At 34.1% G+C, this 23155-nt stretch overlaps 4 protein-coding genes across 12 annotated transcripts; 2 read left to right on the top strand and 2 right to left on the bottom strand.

Annotated features, from left to right (window-relative positions):
* Positions 1-830: 830 nt before the first annotated feature.
* Positions 831-7966, bottom strand: PRMT7 (protein arginine methyltransferase 7). Of its 5 annotated transcripts, XM_039019760.2 has the most exons (15): positions 7552-7966; positions 6987-7381; positions 6541-6763; positions 6065-6190; positions 5445-5609; positions 5249-5367; positions 5078-5157; positions 4671-4942; positions 4284-4520; positions 4040-4113; positions 3505-3598; positions 3262-3405; positions 3087-3161; positions 1356-1452; positions 831-1247 (listed from the first exon to the last, which is right to left on the bottom strand). In XM_039019760.2, exons 2-15 carry the CDS (start codon positions 7334-7336, stop codon positions 1090-1092), a joined length of 2214 nt encoding a protein of 737 aa, XP_038875688.1. In that variant the 5' UTR covers positions 7337-7381; positions 7552-7966; the 3' UTR covers positions 831-1089. The 5 variants fall into 5 exon arrangements, with proteins under 5 accessions (XP_038875688.1, XP_038875691.1, XP_038875687.1 ...); XM_039019763.2 differs by having other exon boundaries at positions 6888-7966; XM_039019759.2 differs by having other exon boundaries at positions 6987-7966.
* Positions 7939-13912, top strand: HINT4 (histidine triad nucleotide-binding 4). Of its 4 annotated transcripts, none has more exons than XM_090307922.1 (10): positions 7939-8078; positions 8225-8282; positions 8479-8592; positions 8751-8797; positions 9319-9410; positions 9731-9807; positions 10706-10769; positions 13130-13207; positions 13329-13441; positions 13567-13912. In XM_090307922.1, the coding sequence occupies exons 5-9, from the start codon at positions 9349-9351 to the stop codon at positions 13408-13410; spliced, it is 363 nt and encodes a 120-aa protein (XP_090164048.1). In that variant the 5' UTR covers positions 7939-8078; positions 8225-8282; positions 8479-8592; positions 8751-8797; positions 9319-9348; the 3' UTR covers positions 13411-13441; positions 13567-13912. The 4 variants fall into 4 exon arrangements, with proteins under 4 accessions (XP_090164048.1, XP_090164047.1, XP_090164046.1 ...); XM_090307921.1 differs by having other exon boundaries at positions 9316-9410; XM_090307920.1 differs by lacking the exons at positions 9319-9410; positions 13567-13912 and having other exon boundaries at positions 8479-8645; positions 13329-13562.
* Positions 13913-16675: 2763 nt separating this feature from the next.
* PVA12 (plant VAP homolog 12) lies at positions 16676-20221 on the top strand. The gene is made up of 8 exons (XM_039018784.2): positions 16676-16958; positions 17111-17181; positions 17488-17569; positions 17666-17781; positions 17859-18023; positions 18102-18152; positions 19431-19508; positions 19774-20221. The coding sequence occupies exons 1-8, from the start codon at positions 16907-16909 to the stop codon at positions 19882-19884; spliced, it is 726 nt and encodes a 241-aa protein (XP_038874712.1). The 5' UTR covers positions 16676-16906; the 3' UTR covers positions 19885-20221.
* A 585-nt stretch (positions 20222-20806) lies between these two features.
* LOC120067256 (leukocyte receptor cluster-like protein) lies at positions 20807-22903 on the bottom strand. Of its 2 annotated transcripts, none has more exons than XM_039018781.2 (3): positions 22688-22903; positions 21579-22261; positions 20807-21182 (listed from the first exon to the last, which is right to left on the bottom strand). In XM_039018781.2, the coding sequence occupies exons 1-3, from the start codon at positions 22853-22855 to the stop codon at positions 21164-21166; spliced, it is 870 nt and encodes a 289-aa protein (XP_038874709.1). In that variant the 5' UTR covers positions 22856-22903; the 3' UTR covers positions 20807-21163. The 2 variants fall into 2 exon arrangements, with proteins under 2 accessions (XP_038874709.1, XP_038874710.1); XM_039018782.2 differs by having other exon boundaries at positions 21579-22268; positions 22688-22880.
* Positions 22904-23155: the final 252 nt, after the last annotated feature.

Raw genomic sequence — 23155 nt, 5'->3', positions numbered from 1 at the left:
TATTAAGTCGTGGTTTTCCTTTCTAATTTACTAAATTCATTTAAGGTAATTAATTTTTTTAAAAGAAAAACCTAATTTGTAGAAAATTTTCTAATCTAGACTTTATTTCATTCAAAATATTATTTCTCTTTCTTTTTTTTAAGTACTATTTCTCTATGTTATTAGGTTATTTTTGCCCTTTCTAATTGACTAAGTTCAGTTAAGGTAATTAATTTAAATCTTTATTAAGGACTAAATCCATATTTAATTAAAATTTTGATTCCATTTTTAATCAAAAATTTACTAGACTGTTATTGTAATATTTTTATTTAACATTGAAAAATATATTTTTAATAAATCAAACGCGAAATAAAAATGTAGAATAAAAATCTATTTTCAAATTACCAACCCAAAAAGATCTTTCAAAATCAAGGAGAAATATGCACACAAATTGTGGATTATTTACATGATTTTTTGATGTGCATATGACCCCATGCACCATTAATTGACATTCAATTGACAAATCTATTATCCATGTAACGTAACTCATGTACCAAATACATGATTTACCCAATCATGGACATTTACACGATTTACCCCTAAATAGTAGATATGGTACACTATTTGTCGAACTCGTGTACTCCATCTACAATTTAGCAACCCTATTTTTTAGAATAATTCTCTTTGAATTTTATTTTTGTCATTAATTATTTATAAAAATTCAGATAATTATTTACTTTTTAATTTAAAATGTGGAAGTAAGAATTCACACAGAATTCACACCCTTTACCCTTTTGTAAGGATATATTGTTTTGCCTAGACGAACTTTGCTAAAAATAAATGCGAGCATATGAGAACTATAAAGAGTATGAGAACTAAAATAAAACAACTGACCATAACAACCTATTTAGGCAACTTAATCTAAAAATAAATAAGAAGTTGCAATTCGGATCTTAAATCACCAAAAATGCCAAATATTCCGACTGTAAGGAGCTCTAAATGACCCTTTCATCTAAATAAAGAAGAAAATCATATGAGATTTGACTTGATTCATGCCTCTTGAACAAAGAAGTTGCAATTCAGAGATCGAGAACCAAAAGTTTTACTGTATTACAAAAAAGAATGTCGTATGTCGAGTTCACCCGTTGATGGATCAAAGGATGCTTCGATGGCAGCAGAGCAGGATTCGGTGTCCTCACCCGAAGCTCGAGTTCCAATTGCCACGGGTTTGGCAAGAAGCTTAACTCCTTGTTTCCAGTATCTTTTATCTGAATCAGTTTATGACATGAAATGAGGAGTTATGACATGAAATGAGGAGTTAAATCACCAGCAAACAATGTCAGTATCAGAATTTCTTAGAGATTGAAGGCTAGTACCTGGGCCTGTGGATATGACAATGGAATTCTTTGAATCTATTACCCAATCAATCCACAGTACAATTCCATGACATATTCCAGCCTTGGATACCTTAACCTGAAAGAGAAAGGTCAATGTTGATTATATATCAATGGAGTATGGTCCTATTCCTCAGGATTTGTATGGTTTATCAGGCTTGAAGTTGAGATTTGTTAGATCATATATATTTAATTGCGGAGGAAACATCAATGCAAGGGTTTGAACACAGGATATCCTAAACCAATCTGCTCTGATACTATCGTAAATCACCAATTGACTCAAAAGCTTAGGCAGATAGGTGAAGGCACATTTAATATCATCTAATACTCCTCACTTGTGAGCTCGAAATATGAAGAAAACCCAACAAGTGGAAATCAAATATTAATTGGAGAGGAAATCACATTGCAGGGGTTTGAACACATAACCTTCCTGGACCACCTACTTCGATACCATCTTAAATCATCAATTGACCAAAAAACTTAAACTTTTGGATGAAGATAAATTTAATTATATATCATCTAACAAGATTGCTACCTATAATTATACCTTGAGATAGTGGTAAGAAAATTGGGGTCTATATGATAACTAGGGCATCTTGAGGGTATATTTTCCTTGTATTATTACACTCGTGGCACATCATACTACGTCTCAAATAGGCTTTTTGTTTACTCAAGACTAGACAATAAGAATTTTAAATTATTAGACCCCCAATTGATAACTTCTTTTTTTCTATTATTTGAGAATTAAACTTCTAGCACTACTACTGTCCTGCTATAGCTTCCTTGCTTTATTATCTACTCAAAAACATTTTCATGAACCAAGCCAAAATTTGAAAACTTAAACCCCATTTCGTAACCATTTGGTTTTTTATTTTTAGTTTTTGAAAATTAAGCCTATAAACATTCATTCCACCTCTAAATTTCTTGTTTTGTTATCTACTTTTTATCAATGTTTTTAAAAACTAAGTCAAATTTTGAAAACTAAATAAAGTAGTTTTCGGAATTTGGCTAAGAATTAAACTCGTGTACTTAAGAAAGATGCAAAACATTGTAAGAAATTGAAAGGAAATGAGTTTAATTTTCAAAAACCTAAAACCAAAAATAAAATGGTTAACAAACGGAGCCTTGAAAACTTGATTTTGTTTTTAAAATTTGGCTTAGATTTCAAATGTGTTTTTAAAGAAGGTAAAAGGCTCACCAGAAAATTGTGAAAAAAAAAAACAAGTATAATTTTCAAAAACGTAAAATGAAAAACAAAATAGTTATCAAACAGTGCCTAGAATATTTGAGTGTGTGCTTGTACAAGTTCGTTTGGAGAGGGTATCACATTGTGATAGGTTTTTGTCCCTGTTTTTCTTTTTTCTTTTTTCTGAAAAAAACATCTTTCTACTTTCCTATTCCTCAGATAAAAGCCCCAAGAGAATTTTTCACAATGGCTACTGATCCTCTTTCAAATTCAAAAACAGAAGAGAAACTTTATTTTCTTCTTGTCCTTTTCCAACATGAACATTTGGATTTAGAAACATACGAACAAAAAAATTGTCGCTTCATTCAGACAGTTCTATTTATTGAAGAATGTGGGTTTATTCAGATATTCGATGAGCCATTTAGAATTAGAAGCTTGCTTCTCAAACACAGAATATTTAAAAAAACAAATATATATTCTCAAAAGCCCAAAACCAGACAAAATGGGGATGAAAAGTATTGCAATACCTGGCTTTTCCCGCTACAAGGGCTTATTGGTTTCGAGAAATCAAACTCCATCAATGTAAATATCCCACTGAGTTCCTGAAAGTTTTCAAGACAGTTGCACCAATATCAGTGTCATTGATATTCTTGTTCTTTTCAAGAAATTTTTATTGTTAATGTTTTGTTTAAACAAGTTAACCTCATATTCTCCACACTGCCAGATGTAGAAAGCCAGACATGGGCCTTCTTGTCCTTCAGGTCCACAAGCTCCCAATGTGCCATTTGTAACAGAGTGATCAAAACCTTCAATTGTTCCCAATCGACGACGGCTGCTCCATAGATCCTTGAAACGGCATTGAACAAGCATACTAAGAATTTCCATCAAGTGACAAAGACAACTTTGGCCTGGATCATGCATTTTCAAGGAAAAGAGAGGTCTTACAGGCAATGACATTAAACAAGCTCTCAAGATGCCTTTACTAGGCATTATTAGCACATCATCAGACAGGACCGGATCGAGCATCGTTCTATCCTTCCTGGAAAAGCATTTTAGACAAGTTAAACACTAAACTTATTTGACTGAAGTTATGCCAATTGACGGAACTAGCCAACAGTGACAAAAATTGAATTTAGATTTGGTAACAAGGGTGAACTCTACAGGGAAACAGCCAGTAGCAACTTGTGCCTTTGAGTTATGGTGAATTATTTTGTATGTCCTAATAGATTAGAAAGTTGTGCATCTCGTTTAGGAACTGCATAGAGATTTTGGGGGGGAGGGGGCAAAAAAAATTCTTTTGCCAAAATGGTTGCAATATTGCAGTTTAAAGATGTAATTTGGATCTAAACACGTCGAGTTGAGTAAAAACTGTCACAGAGAAAACCATGTACTCAACATTGCCAATAGGTATCTAGATAACATGTCTTTGTGTTCTCTAACATCTAATAGACGAGATTGCATTTCTGAGCAAATTTCTCACCAAAACCGCAGGTTGTGCCATGGGAGTGCATTGTCATTTCCGTAGTAGAATGGTTCACTGATAAGCAAGTCAACCTAAAGATTGAACAAAAATCAGTAAGCAGAACTTAGGTGGAGCAAAAGGTTCAAACTCAAACACTAAGTACCTTAAAACATATTTAAATTACAATGAACTGTTAAATAAAGAGAAGCATGCAGCAGTGCATGAAAGTGGGGAATGCGAGGTGGGTCAGTAAATATATCACCTTTTTCTCAAATGTATCATGTACGGTCAACCATGATTTCCTCTTTTCAATAACTTTTATACTATCCGTACAGATACCATTTGCATGAGAAACAGCCTGCAAATACTTGGCACCCTTTTCTCGAATCCCAGGAAACAATGACAAAACAAGCGTTGTTTTCAAAAAGCAAGCAACCATAAGTGTTAAGAAAACACTATCATCTGCAATCATGCATGCAGAGGAAGCTCTTCCCTGCAACTACAAAGATTTCAAAGATGACGACAACAATTGGTTCAGCAGATAGTAGAGTTCAAGTATAAGGAGGTATGCAAACATATTGCACAAATTAATGTGCTATGTGCTTAAGAAATGGGGAGAAAAAAGGGAGGGGTAAAAAGGGTATCATACCACATTTGTTATTGCCGTTAACATTGCAGTCCTCCATTCTCTATCTCCATAAACCGCAATTCTTTCTGGTGACAATATGAGTTTAAAACTCTCAGCATCAACGCCATGCTGCAAAACCTCACCTCCAGGAATTTGAGCCTTCAGATGATATGAGAATGTAGTATCATTATGAGAAGCATATAAATGAACTTCTTCTTCCTTGGATATCGACACACCGTTGCCTGGGATAAACCAAACACACTGTTTCCAATGGTCACACCAGTCACCAGCTCCTGTCGAAGTATGGAACATTGATTTTACACGAGAATAATTGAATAGCAAAAAGAAGTCTATGATTTTAGGCCATAGTAGAATTAAATGGCACCATACCAAAGGAAGGTGTGTCTCATGACTTGTCTATGACTCACCTACATTGAAAGGTGGACTTATCCACTTTGGGGCAGTGGAATAAAAGACTGTTCCTTCACGATCGAGCTGCAGCATCCACCTACAGACACATATTAGAAATCAATTGCAGTGGTTCGGTCAAAGAAGTTTGGCAGAAAACATAGATCACAAATTAACAACGAAGTGGTTACCATGACACTATAGCATGAACTCTACCACTGTCAGTTGCCTTGATGCGCAACTCATTTTCAGCATGACTCTCTGGACGTTTCCAAAAATCAAATTCAAAAACTCTGAAGGGTTCTGAGAGCTGGATAAGCCCTGAAACAAATAGTAATAAAACCACTTGAAGATCATGAGAATCAAGTCAAAATTTTAGGTCATTACCAGCTTTATTTCATTGGCAATCGCATCACAATGCATTGCATATTGCTGTGGCTTGATACATACAATAGGATCCATCCCTACTGGAGCAAGATGGATGCTATCACATGCATTTGCTTCGTTGTTACATAAATCATGAAGCTTCCACAAGTATGTGCTCTCAACCAGCTGAGAATGACAGAGAGAGATTCTTAATTTTTGGATTTGGAACTACTTCTCACTTTCAACAATGTAAAACGGTATTTTTATCAACTTATTGATTTGCAGTCCATTCAATCACAGCCCGTCGGATGCATGCAGTCAACAGAGATAAATCTGAAATCTTGATATTATCACTTTTGTCCTTGTACAATGAAACAGTTATCATTACTGTTTAAGGAAACTGCAAATGCAGTCAAGTCCCATACTGCATACATGCATGCATACATACACACATGCATGCGCACACATATATATACACAAACTGATAGGAAACAAAAACCATTTCGTTGATATGGTGAAATGAATACAAAAGGTCCCATACTGCATGGTTTGACCCATAACAATATGAAGTTCAGAAGAAAATGAAACTTCCATACAAAAAATATGACAGGTTTGGTAGTAATGAAGGGCTTTTTAAATACCTGGCCGTATATGGTTGCTCTGTATGGCACAGTCAGTGGATTTTCCACTAAAAGCTTGTCATATGCATGTTGTAAGGTCGGTATAAGCCCCTCACCTAACAGTTCTGAGTCCAAAATCTCACTAACCTTCAATTATTTGGCAGATTCAATCACTGGAATATTCAGAATTCACAAAGGAAAGTCCAAGAAACTATTTATTTCGATCAGCTGTATTGAAAGATATCCTATATATTAATGACATTTTAGTAGACAAGAAACTCGACAAAAAGACTGAGTAAACAAACAAGAGAAGAAGAAACAACCCAAGATAGTGAGAAACAACTCAAAATTTTCTGTTTGTCTTCTTCTTGAGTCTTAACAACTCAAAATGTCTTTGTTTATTCACCCTCTAATAATTACCCACAAATGTTTGATTTTGAATATCTTGTAGTTTACAGGGTTCTCCAAAAAAAGTTGAAGACCATTTGAATACTCACAAGGGCATCAGCTCGAGAAGTAATATCAGCACCAAACTGAAGTTCATCAGAGCGTTTGTTAATAATTTTTACTTTCCTTTCCATCCCATTAAGACGCAAGACTTTCCTCATCAATTTCACCATTGGAAGATAAGATTCACAAGCCGTAACCATTCCCTTGGAATCACCCATGACCGAGTCCATTGCTCGTGCAGCCATCATTGATAACAAACCAGTTCCAGCACTGGAAATAGTAGATTAACCACAAAGTCAGTACACCTATAAAAACCATTTGCAGCCTGAGCAACCATTTCCAAAATCAAAATTCATAAAAGATACAACAAAATTTGATCAACTGAAAAACGCACAAGCACCCAAGAGCATAAAACAGTAACTTCAATAGGACCGTCGTCTTCTCTTCATCGTTTTCAAAGCAAGAAGTCTCAAAACAGGACTAAAAAAAGTACCCAATATCAAGAACACGGCAAGGCTTTGATATAGTCTTGTCAATGGCTTCGCGAAACGCTCTGTTTCTAGTGGAATCATTGAGCATATCCAAATATGAAGTTGTGGCCAAAAGGGGTTTCTGGGAATTCTCTGAAACTCCTTCAACCTCTTCTTCGATGACTACCCACTCCGAGTTGCCGGTAAGTGGATCAAACTTCAACTGAAAAAGGCACTGAGTTGACTCAGAACTCATAGCTCGAGCTGCACAGAACTTGAAGGGATTGAACGATTGAGCGGCCAAAGTAAAGGGGCTTGTGGTAACAAGATGAAGAATGCGAAACAAGGATCTGGGCACTAGAGAAGTAGCCATGAGAGACGGAGGAATTTAAAGATCATGGTCATTTAGAAATTTTAGCTGCAGAAGCGGCGCCCAAATTGGAATTATATAATTTATAAATAACATAAAATTAATTAAGAAATAAAGTTCACATTTTGCCGTAAGAGAAACCTAACCAACTACTCCTTCACTTTCTTATAATGAATGAGAGGGAAAGTACACGGACATCTTACGGAACAAAGAACAACCTTACAGATCAAAGTTGCAACAGCATGAGTTGTTTTATCTCCTCTTCGAAGATGTGATAAAAATAAGAGATATTAATAGAGTTTGCAATAAAAATGATGTTCTCACTGGGACCTTGATATCACTTAAAAGAGCTCTCCTTTCTATTCTACATATTAATAACTTCCAAAGCATCAGAATCCACCTTAGATTGGTCCCAGACACTCACACTCGACCATGGTTAGATCTTCCAAAATAGTTTCGCCCTTCAAAATATCAACACTCCAATCCTTGCTAAAACTCTTACATCCCTAAGATCGACCGACTAATATAATCACAAATAATCCATTGAGCCCACCTGAACCTTTCTCTTCAAACTAGGCCACATCAATATTTAGCTTCCAACAACTCACATTCAGCATAAATGAACGAGGACAGATGTTGTTGGAAGAGGAAAAGTCCGACGTGGATAAAGCACATACACCCCCTGAGACCTCTACCCTTACCCACAATATCATGAATATGGACTTCAATCGAGCTCTCCAGAATGGTAAGCTCAGGCACTCCCTTCTCAAAGCATATATCATTGCACAGATTCTCTCTTTAAAAAGAAGGTCACACAAGGTGGGAGTAAGATCATTAGAAAATTTTCAACAATAAATTTTAACTTTCGCTTATCTATCTAAAATCTGGAAGACTTCTCAAGACAAGAAGACGAAGGAGATGGGTCGCCACACCACTCCACTCCCAAATGGTAATTTCACTCAGATCTAATGCAAGTAAAAGAACAAAAATCTTAAAATTTCAACATTAGGTCAAATCTCATTTCAACTTAATATTTTGGACTATTCGATTCATACCATTATTCTTTTATTTATTTATTTATTTGAGGCCGTTTATCCCGTTTATTAATAATTGATTTTCATCTTAATTAATCGGATTTAATTTAGGCAAAGCTAATTTGCTCGAGCGCCATACATACCCAATCAAGAAGCTCGGAGGCAAATAGGGAAATTGGTCGGAGAAGTTTGTGAAAAGAAAAATGGCAGCAACAGTTTCATCTTGTATTTTCTGCCAGAAAGCTTCTAATTCTACAGCCAATAACCTTCTTCATTTTGTCTGCTCCTTTCGTTTCTCTGATAAAGCCATTTTTCTGTGTTTCTTCTTCTCTTATACTGGCGATTGAATGAAGGGTCTCTGATTAAATATATGGGTTCTGCAGGATGAGAGAGTTGTTGCTTTTGAAGATATAAACCCTTCTGCTGTCAGGTATTTTGAACCTCTTAATCTATAGAATGAATCCTTTTTCTTTTCTAGGGTTTAATTCAGTTTTGCTATCGATATGAGGCTTCTAAAATACTTCTGTGTCAATTTCATCTTCATTTCTGCATTTGTTTAGCTTCTTTAGGAAAAATTATTCTACTGTTGTAAACCCATTTCGTTGATTGCTTGATATTCAATGTACAATCCACATCTAAACCTGCATAGCAATGGCGGCAGGAAAAATTTAGAAAGAAGCCATGTTTTGGATGCGTGAGCAAAAGGATTTATTTTCATAAGGGTCTTCCACATTTTAAGTTTTGAACTGCCTCAAAATATTTCCATTGTTGTGATCTAGTTCACAATGTACATTATATTGGATGTGATTGTGAATTGAAGTCCTCGATGATAATCTGCTGAGTTCAGGGGCTATTGTTCGCTTCTTTCAATCATAGTCTTTTAAATACTCTCCCTTTCGTTTTTCCTTTGTACTTTGTTGGTTTTTAACATCTATGACATGTTTGTAGTAGGTTCTGAATGGCCATCGAGAGTGGCCATCTATGACCTTCGTGAGTTGTCATCTCGAAGGTGCTGAGGATGGCCTCTATAAGGCCACTAAATGGTGAGTGTCAATTGCCATTATGAATTTTGGAGAGTCTAGAAAGAGATATACGCACGACTTACTAAGAAACAAAGAAATAGTCGGTTTGTTGTCAATCTTTTGATTTTGACTGCCATTTTTCAATCGTTCTTGTTTCTTCAGTTACGAATCATTTACATGAAATTGGCCATCTTATTTCTTTCTATTGTTCTTTTTGCTAGTAATTATATTGTACTAGGTTGCATTAAGACTTTCCACCACAAAAATGTTAGTTGCAACTGATCTTCTGCAATTAAAGACACATTTACAGAGCATTCTTACATTGGGTTATTACTTTATAGGCATTTATTGGTAATTCCCAAGGAGCACATTCCCACAGTTAGGAATCTCCAGAGAAGAGCCGAAGATTACTCACTCGGTAATGTAATCATTAATTGCAATTCATTTATGGTTTTTTGTTTAAAAAAAAGTGAAAGGGGGAGGCAATGAGGTGAGGGAACAAGTCCTTAAAAATCAAAAGGTATATTTACATGTTATAACTTGATAAAACCTATTGGTATCTTTTTATCAGCATTAAACCTTCACAAGAACCAGAATATAATTCCCTCACCCTACCGTATTCTCTCCTTCCTTTGACCTCCCTTTTTTAACCCTCTCATTCTCAAAGCTAGTCTTGGGGTGGGAAAAAACTGCACGACAGTTAGTAGGGGCATAATGCTGAGTGGCCCTGACGTTTTCAGAAAATAGTAAAGATATAGATATCCAAACAAACAACTTTCTCCCTTTCTTTTCAAAGGAAAAAAAAACCAGGTGTGCCATATAGGTGCTTTGCACCAACACCAGAGGCACACCTTCTAAAACAAGGGTTTTCTTTTGTTTAATAAGAATTAGAAACTGAACTTTCATTCAAAAAATGAAAGAATACCTGGCATTAGGAATACCGAAAACAAGCCTTAAAAACAAGAGTCCAACACTTCAAAAAAGAGGAAAAGAAAAACCTACAATCCAAAGGGATAAAGATTGGTATCATAATTACAAAATGGTCTAGTGACCAATGTCCCAAACTTCTTCTTCCTGGTGGAGCAAAACCACCTCCTCCAACAAAGAATGCCTATCCCTATTACGAGCCCCACTAACCCCAAAAGGACTCCACCAATGATCCGAAAGGCAGTTTGTGAAATGACACTCCTGCAGTCCACAGCAAATGACTTAGATCCTCCTAATGCCTCCCACAGAGAATGCATTTTTAAATCTTTGGTCAGCTTGCCAATTCTGATAATGACTTTGCTCATTTCTATCTTGGTTATTTTCATCAGTAAGTCACATGTTAGAGGTGGGGCAGACACTTTTATCCCAAGATTCCCCTCGATTAAAGCACAGGTACTCTAAATGATAACCACTTCTCAAAACCTTTACGTTGCTAGTCTTCAGGAGGAAAACGGTGTTTATATTTTACTCTTCAATCAAGTGCTAAAGCAGGGTAAAACTAAAGAAAACATGAATTTAAATGAATTAACAATGTATCAATCCTTTCATATGTTTGGTTTAGGGCAAATTGCTTCTATGGTGGTAGTTGCAATTATACTCTTAAACTTTCAATTTTAGAAATTGAACCCTCAAAATTATATAAATGTTAAAATTGTGTCAAATTGGATTTTCAAATATACATAATTGTATAAATTGTAACATTTGTGTAAGTTTGAAAGTTCAATTTTTATCATTGGGTCCAATTTATACAATTATTGTAAGTAGAGGGTCCAATTTTAATACTTGTAGAAGTTTAGGGGCCCAATTTTTACAATTGAAAATTTAAGGGCATAATTGCAACTACCACTATACTTCGGGGGTGGTTTTTGCAATTTGCCTTTTGGTTTATAATATTATATATAGGGCTAGTTTGTGCCTGTGACATATTATTTTGGAAACTTATAAAAATTTGTTAATATTTGCACTAGCTGATGGTCTTGGTCATTCATCGTGAAAAATTTTAGTAGTGTTTGAAAACCAATCTCCTAACAAGCTACTTTAGGGACTTGATGCCTGGTAGCAACTTAGTTCTTTCTAATGATGAATGATGTACCATAGTTGTGAATTCCTGCGGGTTTTGTTTTTCAAGTTGTACTACAAACTTCGTCCAATGTGAAAAGATATCTTACTTATAGAGCTTCATTTCCTAGATGGGATGATGGAGTATCAGAGATGGATGGCCTTTCTGATTGGCAGAAGGGATGTAGGATAGATACTTGAAGAGATTTGCAGTAGTTTTCTTTTACATAGTTTCCAGGCATTTCTTGGAATCTGATTGAGCATAACAGGTAATGACAACCAGAGGTTTCTTTCCAAGGTGAAGAGGTGTGGATGACTTTGAGAAACTTCGGCTGTAATGAACTTCCAGAGTTGAATTGTTCTGATTTGGATTTCTTTAAAAGGGAATTGTTATAGGAATGGCATTAGGATAAGATTAGGAATATTACTAGAATTTAAAGAGTATATTAGTAATTGACTAGAGATGTGGTTGTGCTAATTTGTTATAAATAGCAAGGGCGGAGATGGAGGAAGTTAGGCATGGATTCAATTTAGGGCTTTAGAGCTTGAATGATCAGAAAGAGAGGGCTCAAGTTTCTTAAATTACTTAGTCTATCTTGTAAGTTCTTATTTAATATTACAGTACCTTGTAGTAATTTTGTTCGGGTTCTATCCGGCCCTCAGCTGCTCAAATACAAAATCAACTTGTCAGTGAGACTGATCTAGTGAGCCCATCGTGTGTGTTTATCGGCATACGTTTGATTCTTTCCAAAAAAAGTCTGATTTGATGGTTGGATTCGATTTTTGTCTCATGAAGTCTCATTCTCTTTTTGAAGTTTTAGCCAAATTCCTTGTTGGCAGGCTTGAATTGGTGTTGAATGCATTATTTCTCCTTAACGGTTGGCCGTTATAGACTAAAGTGTTTACCTAAATTCATTTGGGGTTTTCTTTTGGAAATTTGATAAAAAGGTTATAGAACAGTCTCCCAAGAAATAGATAGGAACAACGATGATATGAAATATAAACCCACTTGTTCTTGAGGAGGCATTTCCGTCCTCAAGCCAACTCTAGAAGACAATCAGACTCTTAAGTCATTAAGCTTTTTCATGTAGAACTTGAATCTGGATCTTGAAGGTATTTCCAAATATACCAAGTCCTTGCACTACTAGGGCCAACCCATCAGGGTAAAGAGATTTGTAATACGGTTGGTTTTCGGGGTTTTTCTTTGTATATTCCATTTTAGGTTTAAATATTATTTTGGTCTTTGTATTTTCGGCTTTTGTCCATTTTAGTCCTTATACTTTCAAAATGTCTATTTTGCTCCTTGTACTTTTAAAAATCGAACAATTTAGTTCCTTCACTTTTATTTTTAAATCATTTACTTCTATCAAAATTTTAGCATGCCATTCTATTCACCAACTTTCTTAAACTATAGCCATACATTTGCATTAAAGGGTTTCCATTGTGAATAAAATTTGTTTTAAAATTTTACAAGTAGAGATGGAAAATTGTCACGTTTTGAAATAGACTAAAATCAACAAAAGTTGAAAGCACAAAGATCAAAAAGAGCCAATTGTATTTAAACTTTTGTTTTATAAATGAAATGAAATACTAAACGCTTCACAGTTCTGATTTCAACTTAACTTTTAGTTCTTATCTTTTACTTCAGAGCAGCATGATTCTAAATTGATGCTTCTCTTTTCTTTCTCTGTAAGATTTGGCTTCCATCAGCCACCAATGAACAGTGTCAATCACCTACATCTCCATTGTTTTGCTCTGCCTTACACACCCAGGTAACCAGTTTTTCACCTTTCACATTATTAACAAATGCTTAGGATAGCGCTTCAAGAAATGTCCAATTGATACTGTTTATTTCAACAACAAAACTCTAAACCAAAACGGGGGCGCAAACAGGTGGAAGTTCGTAAAATATTTATCATTGGGATCGATCGGATTCATTGAAGCTGAGAAGTTGTTGGAGAAAATAAAGCCCTAACTCACACACCAGATCACTTCAGCTGCAGCCAGTATGTATCCTTTATGATTGTTCACTGTTATAAAGAGCAGAAAAGTTTGATACGTCCAACCAAAATTGAGGCATCTATTATGACTGTATTATTTCATTGATTCAAAGTTGTGTCAATCTCTACAGGAATTGTTCATTTTTAGTATTCACTGGAAGAAAGGCTTTGTTTTTATTGCTTCTGATTCAGGAAAGGGACAAATGGCTGGCCTAAAATTATCAAGATTCTTTCTATTATTATTTTTTATTATTGTTTCAATGGAATGAGAAGTAAAAGATGAATGTGTAAATGAGTAATCAATGTACAATTGCTCATATTTTCTCCCTTGGGAGAATATTTAGTTTCCAGGTAGTGCGAGTTTGGTATAATTCTTGGGAATAATGGTTTTAGGGGAAGTATTCTACAAAATTATTCTGGAAAACAAATGCTTCTTTTGAAAGCAGTTAGTAGTTTGAATCTTTTTCTTTTGGAGCATGTTTGTTTTATATATTTTCACATGCAGATATTTAATATTCTTGTTTTTTTTACAAAATTTCAGCTTTTAAAATGAGGGATATTATTATTTAGATAATTTCAAAACTCATCTAACATGAGTTTTTAATACACTGTAAAAGTGTGAGATTCTTATATCGGAAAGATGATCGATAACAATATAACTTAATTAATTAATAAATTAGTATCTATTACTTATTATTATTAATTTTAATTAATTGTAGAAGTCTTTTTAAATATAAAAAATATTTAAAAATAGTTACACTTTATAGTAAAAAATTCCAAAAGTACAAAATACTTTCGAAATTTTTTGCTATAAAGTATAAATATTTTTGGGATTTTCCTATTTAATTAGACTTAATAAATTTCAATTAATATCTTTATAATTAATATTTTATGTTATCTTAACTATTTAATATAAATTATTATTATGATAATGATTATCAATATTTTAATTAATTTATTATAATTTAATTATTTGTAGTAATTTAAATCAATTAATTATGTTTAATAAAAGTTTAATATAAAGTATTCACTTATATTATTTTTTTGGAAAAATTATTTTAAATGATAAAACTGTTGTAAATATTTACAAATAATAAAAAAATATTACAATCTATTTGTGATAGGTCGTGTTAGGCCAAGAGATACTACCATCAGTATCTATCATGACATAGATAATAGACATTGATATTGTGATATATTTATAAATATTTTGATTCATTTTCTTATATTTGAAAATAACCCATTATTTTTATTGATCAAATAATGCTAAATTTATTTGATGACTACACTAAGGAAATTTCTTATAAATAGGAAAATCCTAGAAATATTTATGTTTTATAGCAAAATATTTCAAAAGTGTTTTTGTAATTTTGAAATTTTTTGCTATAAAGTGTAAATATATTTAAATATTTTTTATATTTAAAAAGACCCCTTACAATAATTGATCTCTTGTGTTTAATTAAGTAATTATTTAATTTTAGTTTCTACAAAGTAAATTGAACACACATTTTGAATTTCCAAACATTAATTATCCTGTGTATCAAAATTGATACACATAAATTAATTATTCCAGACATTTAAAATTCAATGGGGCTCGGATTGAATTTAATGATTTCCTTAAAATTCTTAGTGGTTAGATTTTGTAAAATGTTTTTAATTAGTCAATGGCACTTTCACTTATTATGAAGGGTTGAAAAGTTATCATTTATCTTTGATTTAAAAGGTGGATTCTGATGTTCATGATGAAAATCACAGTTTATTCAGGCTAAAGTCAGAATTTGAGTATATTTTCTAACAATAAATTTAAAATTCATGACTACATTTGTAATTTAACTCGTATTTTGTAATTAAAACTTTCGGAGAAAAAAAAAATGAAAATAAAATTATTATCAAATTCTGGCTTAAAATTTAGATGATTTACACCATAAACATATTTGTAAATATATCATTTAAGTAATTGCATTATTGCATATATAGTTCATTTTTCAATGAAAATCGAAATCATGAACCATTAAATGACTTGCCATTGGTTATCAGTCGTTTTAGTTCTCTTTAGCAAAATAGGTAAATGAGTAGCCATTATAATAATCACTAGTTCAAATAAAGAATTTCCATAAAAGTATCATCAATTTATTTTTTACCAAATTTAAATTAATATTTTTCTTACAATTTCAAAATTAATATTTGGACTTTTAGTCTTTTACAAGGTGATGACTATTTGGTTCTTGAGCTTTTTAGAGAGTGTGTAATGTGTTTTTGAACTTTCAATTTCGTGCTTAATATAATCATAAATGTTAAAAATGTTTAATAAATTTTCAAATTTTAATTTATGAAACTATTGGACACGTAATTAAGAACTCAAAGACTCATTAGATAATTTTTAGAGTTTAAGTATTCAACACTTCTGAAGTTCATAGATTCAGGACGTGTTTGCTTTAATTTTCCAAGTATATTTTATTTTAAAAAGATATTTTTGGAATGTTTAGCAACCACTCAAAATAACTTTTAAAAAAATTGAGTTTGTGAAATAAGCTAGTTTGAAAGAAATTCTTTAATAAATTATTAAAATAATAATTTTTGACCAACATGAACACAACTCAACTGGTATAAATCTTTGAGATCAGTGATTTGTTTCGTACGTTATCAAAAAAAAAAAAAAAAAGGAAGAATAAGGATGATTGAATGTTTAAAGGTTAATTTATCTCTCTAATTTTCATAATATATAAAATTACCAAAACACCCTCATACTATTTCGCTCCTCACTTCCCCATGGGTTGCCCATGATCACCTCCCTCAACCAACCCAATGACAAAATCACCATTAGCGGCTACTTTACAACTATCAACTCCGTCCACCAACTTCAACAATTAACTTTGACAACCAATTAATATAAACACTTTAATTAATGGCAAACTAAACATTTTTTTTTTTTGGTATAAAAATCACTTTCGAGACTTTGACAACCAATTAATATAAGCACTTTAATTAATGGAAAACTAAACTCTTTTTTTTTTTTTTTTTTTTTTTTTTGTAAAATCACTTTTGAGAAAATGTAACCAAGATGAGTGCTTTTATTTTAAACAGTTTCTTGTTTTTTTTTTTTTTTTTTTTTAAGAATTGAGACTAAAATTGTAATTTTACCTTTTCTAGTTGGTCAGGAAGACGAAAAGTCCAATGGACCAAGTGAAAATGGGCTGGAGAGGCATAATGGGCCAAAGGCCCATGAAAAATGAAGAATTGGCTAAAGAAAGGAAAGGGAAAGAGTTAGTAACAGTATTACTTGGTCTGTGCGGCACGTGTTTTGCTTCTCCCTTCTCCTGTCCGCAGCACGTTCGCCATTGTTGCTCCTCTCTTTTCTCGATCTGTTCGCGAAACTTGCTCTCAAGCAAAACTCATTTCCAGATTCTCTTTTTCTATAATCTCTTTGATTTCATCTTCCCTTTTTTTGATCCTGCTTCACTCTTCTCAACAATGAGTACGGGAGAACTCCTCAGCATCGAACCTCTCGAGCTCAAGTTTCCCTGTGAGTTCATCTTTTTTTCTTTTCTGGGATGTGGAAGGAGGGACTGATTTCCTTCTTGTGGATCTGTAATCTTTTGAGGGATCTTTTTTGTTTTTTGTTTTAATTTCATTTCTGCTTAATTTGTTTTGTTTTCTTTGTTTCTTTCTCGTTAGTCGAATTGAAGAAGCAGATCTCTTGTTCCCTTCAATTGTCTAACAAGACCGAGAGCTGCGTTGCATTTAAGGTGCGTGTCTTGTTTCTCTCTGTTTGAATCCTTTTGGGTATGATTCAATTTGTTTGATTTGCGTAATTGATCTTTTTCTACTGTGAAAGGCTTTGGTACTCGTAGTATTAAGCTGTTCTGGATTTGGAATGTTGGCGTCTTCACTTTCTTCTCTCTTATTTTTACCTACCTTCTCTCTTGATGTATCTTTCTGGCGCCAGATCACGTTGTGAAATTTGTTAATTTCGTCGATTTTCAATTAGTTTGTATTTGAATACTTTTTTCTACGTCTTTTGTCCGCTTAACATGAAATTGATCTTTTTCTAGGTGAAAACTACGAACCCTAAAAAGTACTGTGTTCGCCCAAACACTGGAATTGTCTCGCCACGGTCAACATGCGACGTTATAGGTGACAAATGCCAATATCAACTGTTGTAATTCGTAGTATTTAATTTTCAAATAAGTTTTTTTTGGTTACTGATATAGGGAGTACTTTGTTGTGTAGTCACCATGCAAGCCCAGAAAGAGGCTCCTGCTGATATGCAATGCAAAGACAAATTCCTCCTTCAGAGTGTCAAAACATTTGATGGCGCAACTGCAAAGGATATTACCGCAGAAATGGTAAATATAGTGTCAACGTTTTGAGCTTATGGTTAGTATTAGCATTTTACTTTTATTTATGGGCGTATGGTTTGCAGTTTAATAAAGAGGCTGGGCATGTGGTTGAGGAATTCAAATTGAAAGTTGTTTATGTTTCTCCACCTCAACCACCTTCTCCAGTACCAGAAGGTTCTGAAGAAGGGTCCTCCCCAAGAGGTTCCGTTTCAGAGAATGGAAACTTCAATGATGCTGACTTGAATACTGTGAGTAGTTGGGTTCTCTTTGTTTCCTTTTCGTTCTTCAGCACAGTTGATTGACATACCTTCACCTTCTGTTTGCAGGCTACAAGGGGATATGTTGAACGGTCGGAGCCCCTGGATAAATCTGCAGAGGTAAAAAAATAGGATGATCGTTGGTATGCTATTGGTGTGAAATTTTATGCCTGCAGATATATGGATGATTCTCTCTTTTCTTTTCTGTAATTCTGATGCCTGGTTTATGTGCATATCTTCTGATGTATTTAAATTTTTCTCCTAATATGACCTTGTGATTGGAGTGTCACTCTGAGCAGTAAACAATAAAATTTGCTTGGGACAGAAGTAGTTGACCATACACCTGTGAAGTTTTGGGTGAACTTGTTACGTGATTGAAGTATTTGTTTTGCAAAGATTGCTCAAACTGGTTAGCTATACATCAGCATATTTTATTGCATTCTAATCTTAACTGAAAGCATTATGTTTCGATATAGAAGTTCCTCCTAGTGTTAACGTACAGATGGATGCAACTTCCTTTGCATATTTGTAATACTTGAAGATTTACTTTTGAGATTTTGTTTAAACATGCTGAGTATTTTTTTTGTATGGATTTCTTATAATGGTTTGTCGCGTATATATGATCTTTGATCATATTTTGAGGTCATAAGTTCAAGCCAGGACCGTCACCATTAAATATTTTTTTTCTTTTTTCCAGTACCAAATAAATATTTAGGTTAGGATACATCATCCACTTGGAGAGAACCTTTCCAAACTGTTGACTTAAACGATGCTTTATCTATGATAGAATGATGCTATATTCTTGTCTTCTTGCCTTGTATTAGAACTCTTTCCAAAGTTTCCTGGCAACTAGTTGATTCTCTAAAGTATGTTTTATGCATTCAGTTTGGTTTGCTTGTTCATTGAATGTTATCAAATTCCACAGAAACTCTGTTCCTTGGCATCACTACCCAACTAAATTTTCTTACACAACTAATCAATTGTAACTCTCTTTGCCCAAAGATGCCTAAGCTAAGCTAAGGACATGGTATCTGCCCCCTTTTAACAATAGACAAACTGCTTCAATCTTTCAAGATATAGTTTCTTTTCAGCTTTTAATATGGGAACTCCTTCCCTTTGCTTCAAAATTCTTTGTTGAAACCTGAAAAGTACCTTGGTCCGTAATTCATAAGTCCAATGACGTTTGGATCTCTTGTTCTCCTTGTTCCTTCAAACAAAAATGTTGTTTTTCTTCTCTGTTTGTGCCATGTTCTCAAACCTTTATCATGCTTCTCAGATGTTTTTAAATTATTCAGCACTGCACTGATGGTTTGTGTTCATGTGTGTGTGTTTTTGTGTATTCGATGTTATACTTTCTTTCTAGCAGGATGCTTATTGATGGCTACTCAATACGTGCAGGCTAGAGCCCTCATAGCAAAACTCACAGAGGAAAAGAATAATGCCTTGCAACAGAATAACAAACTTCGTCAGGAATTGGTAAGAAGAGGGATGATTTGAAGCTTCACTAGATGCAATTTTTCTCAAGAAGTTTCGTATATTAATTACGTGGAAACAACTTTACTTTTGAGATATACTTGCAAATACCTTTTGACTATTACGCAAATGAAATATTTACTATAACATTCAACTTTCTTTGTACGGTTGCAAATAAGATTACGCTCAACTTTGATTCTCATTTTCGTGGACTATTAGAATACCAGGGTTACATTAGTTTCTTATAGTCTAGGTTTGCATTGTGCAGGAACTTTTGAAGCATGATAGCAGGAAAAATGCTGGTGGCGTCTCCTTCTTGTTCGTCATATTAGTCGGATTGATCGGAATCTTCTTTGGCTATATTATTAAGAAGACTTGAGAATCTCTTTGCAGCAAACTGGATTTATATCATTATAATTTCTAAGGAAAGGGAACTACTAATGTTCAGTGGGTGGATCTGTAGCAAGTTTTAATTTGTTGAAGTAGCAAATTGTTAGGTGGTGTTCAAGAATTTGTAGTTGCTGAATTTGCAAGGTAGCACACTCTTTCTGTAACTTAAAAGAGTTTTTCTTTTTTTTTTTTTTTCCTTTCCTTTTTTTTTTTTCCTTTTCTATTTTTTCTCCCTCCGCCTCTCCTGCCATCCAACTTGTTATATTTTGTGAAACCGTTGATTTAATAATTTTACATCCCCAATTGTCCAGCATTTCTTTCACAAAGATTTTCAACATGTTATTCTTATCTCTAGTTTTTGTTTTCCCTTCCAGTTTGCATCTTGATTAGAGTTGTCATAAAAAATAGATATTAATGTTCTTGGTGAGTGTTTCCTTCTCGGATTCGATTTGTAGAATGAATTCAAGAATTGAAAGGTAAATGTGTTTAGTTAACAAATTTGCTCGATGTCAAGATACAGATGGTTACCAGTGTAAAAGTGTTCATCTAATCTTGAACATATATATCAATTTGAGTGCAAGTTCTCTTAATGCAGCTTGTTAGTTAAAAAAGGAAATCTTTTCAAATCAAACCTACCCCACCTAATTTGAAGTTTATATTTTACACTAACTCAAATCACCCGCGAAGCTTTTTCTATGGAATAGCTCTCTCTAGCAGACCAACAGTTCAAAAGATGATTGATGGTGATAATTTACCATTTAATTATGTTATTTGAACAAACTGCATTTTAGCTGGGGCGTTTGATAACCTTCTTCAGAAGGCACAGAACATTTTTTCGTACTAATATGAAGGCACAGAGCATATTCTTCTGATCACATTTTGACTTGCAAGAACATCGACAACATCACAAGTAACAACCGAAAGAGCTATTACAACCATAATGTTTTTACAAAGATCTTGCACAAGCCGACCAAGGTGAGGGGAGAAAGAATTGATATGGTCATGGTCATTGGTATCTCAATGATGAACGTTACCTTCTATGTACACAAATCTTGTCCAAATGAACTGCAAATTACAAATTTCACTAGGCATAAATTTTAGCCACGGTATCAAGTTTTTCGGGAGGCCTTTGAACATAAAGCAATCCTCTTTAGAGTTTGCACATGGGATTTGCACTTGAAACGATATCTCATTATACTCGGAAGTCAGCATCCTTCAAAAACTGAGCTAAAACCAAGATGATATCATAATCCAGAAAACCTACGTCTTTATCTTCTGGATTTCCACCTGCATAGCAAGGGCAGATGCTTTATTCTTCCAAGCATGCTTATACGTTAGCACGTCCAAAACCCATCAATAGGGTCTATATGATCCGAAATGCAGCTAGGTGAATGAAATGTAGTGATAGAACATGATTCAACAAAATTGCTAGCTACAGAAAAGTGAATGTTAATTTGACTGATCTAACAGTTACCTGATAAATGTAAGTAACATAAGTTTTAGTTCGTTTTCATGTGGAATTGAAGCTTGCCGAAAAAAATAGGCTCCCTATGATCTAATCATCTAGATTCTAGAATCCCATTATAAGTTGAATACTATGTGACTTGAGAAATAATGTAACATGAGCTCTCTAAAGTAAAGAACAATGACAAGAAAATTGTTGTTAGCTTAGCATATGCTTACCTCCTAGAAGATGAATCTCCTTCCCTTGAAGCTGTTCCACTCTTCCGGCCTGCGATTAAAGCACGCTCCCTTCCCTTCTCCTTCTGTTCTCGTTTCAGACGCTCGGCCCTCAATTCTTCCAATGTCTTCTTTTCTCCCTTTTTTACATTTCCACTCCCTACTCTCGAAGATCCATCATTTTCGTCACTCTCGGCATCATCCTTGCCGGGCCTCTCAAGGTACCATGGCAATTTGACTCCTTTTCCAGCAACACCATAACCTAACTTATACTTCTCATCTTCAGGTGTGATGACCTTTTTTTCGACTTCTTCCTTCTTCATCCTCTTCCTCTTAGACCCATCTTCAACTCCCCCATTTTCTGAACCCTTGACTGGGTCAAAAATCTTGATGCCTTCAAATAGATTTATGTGACCAGGTTTCAGATCTGTTTCTACAGGCTTTGCAGTGTCAATTACCGCAGCTAAACCCCGTGCGGTACGAAGCTGCTCGAGACGAAACTCAGCGTCCCGTTTCCTAGCCTGCTCGCGTTTAAGCTGTTCTTCTTTGGCTGCTGCTTCTTCATCTCGCCGTACTTTCTCTCTGTTCTCATAGTTATACACATTCCATCGCTTTTGGGGAAGAATATTTAAACCTCCATGACCTCCCATAATCACCAAATCTAAGAAACTAAGATTGTAATTCACCTGCAGGCTATAAAATTTTAGAAATAAGTGCCTGTAATAATAATTGGATGCACAAGGCAGATTCTTCATAAAATTGACACAATATCATACGAAAAAATAAATTCGCCAAGCAACTTCCAGAGATTCCGCTAAGAGTAACCAGGAAGAAAAAGAAGAAGAGTGCGATAGCCAAAATTAGGGTTTCTAAGGCAACACGTAATTGAATTTAATTTCAAGATCAGAATAGGAAGTTGTTCGTTCGCAACAGATTAGAAAAGGGTAGGGAAAATGGGGGTGGGCGTCATAATCCATCTCCAAATCATGAATTCTCAACAGATCTAAACCAAATCAAATCGACCAAGAACAAAAGAAGGGGGAAAAACGATTAAAAGCTGGAAAAAAAACAAAACAAAAAGACGTAAAATGAAAGAGCAAGGGATGCAAAACCTGAGTTCGATCACTGCTGATGATGCAATATATACCGTCGTTGGGTGGCGGTGATCTCGGCCAGTGGCGTTGAGGTCGGCGGGCAGGGGAAAGGCGGAATGGCGAAGAGAAGGGGAAAGGGTGCGCCGTGGGGAGAATATAAGATTTTTTTTTTGGAAATTGTTCCATTTTCAAAAGTTAAGACAACTTTTTTTCCGATTTGAGGCGAGATCGACTACCGAGATGTAATTAAAAAAAATTAGGTTAAATTATAAAAAAAATGTCAGGGAACTTTACACTTTGTATCAAAAATATTTCAAAAGTTTCAAAAATATTCTTAAACTTTTAAAAATAGTTAAAAAAAAAACCCTTACTGAATGTTTTGGATGAAAATTGTTAAAATTTTGTTTCAAAAATATCCTTGAACTTTCAAAATGTTTTAAAAATAACCTTAACTTAATAAAAATTTAAAATTACCTCCATCGTTAG

The sequence above is a fragment of the Benincasa hispida genome, chromosome 12 (assembly GCF_027475165.1).
Source record: "Benincasa hispida cultivar pf3 chromosome 12, pf3_genome.v1.1, whole genome shotgun sequence".
Taxonomy (NCBI): domain Eukaryota; kingdom Viridiplantae; phylum Streptophyta; class Magnoliopsida; order Cucurbitales; family Cucurbitaceae; genus Benincasa; species Benincasa hispida.
This window is presented reverse-complemented; position numbering and strand designations above follow the sequence as displayed.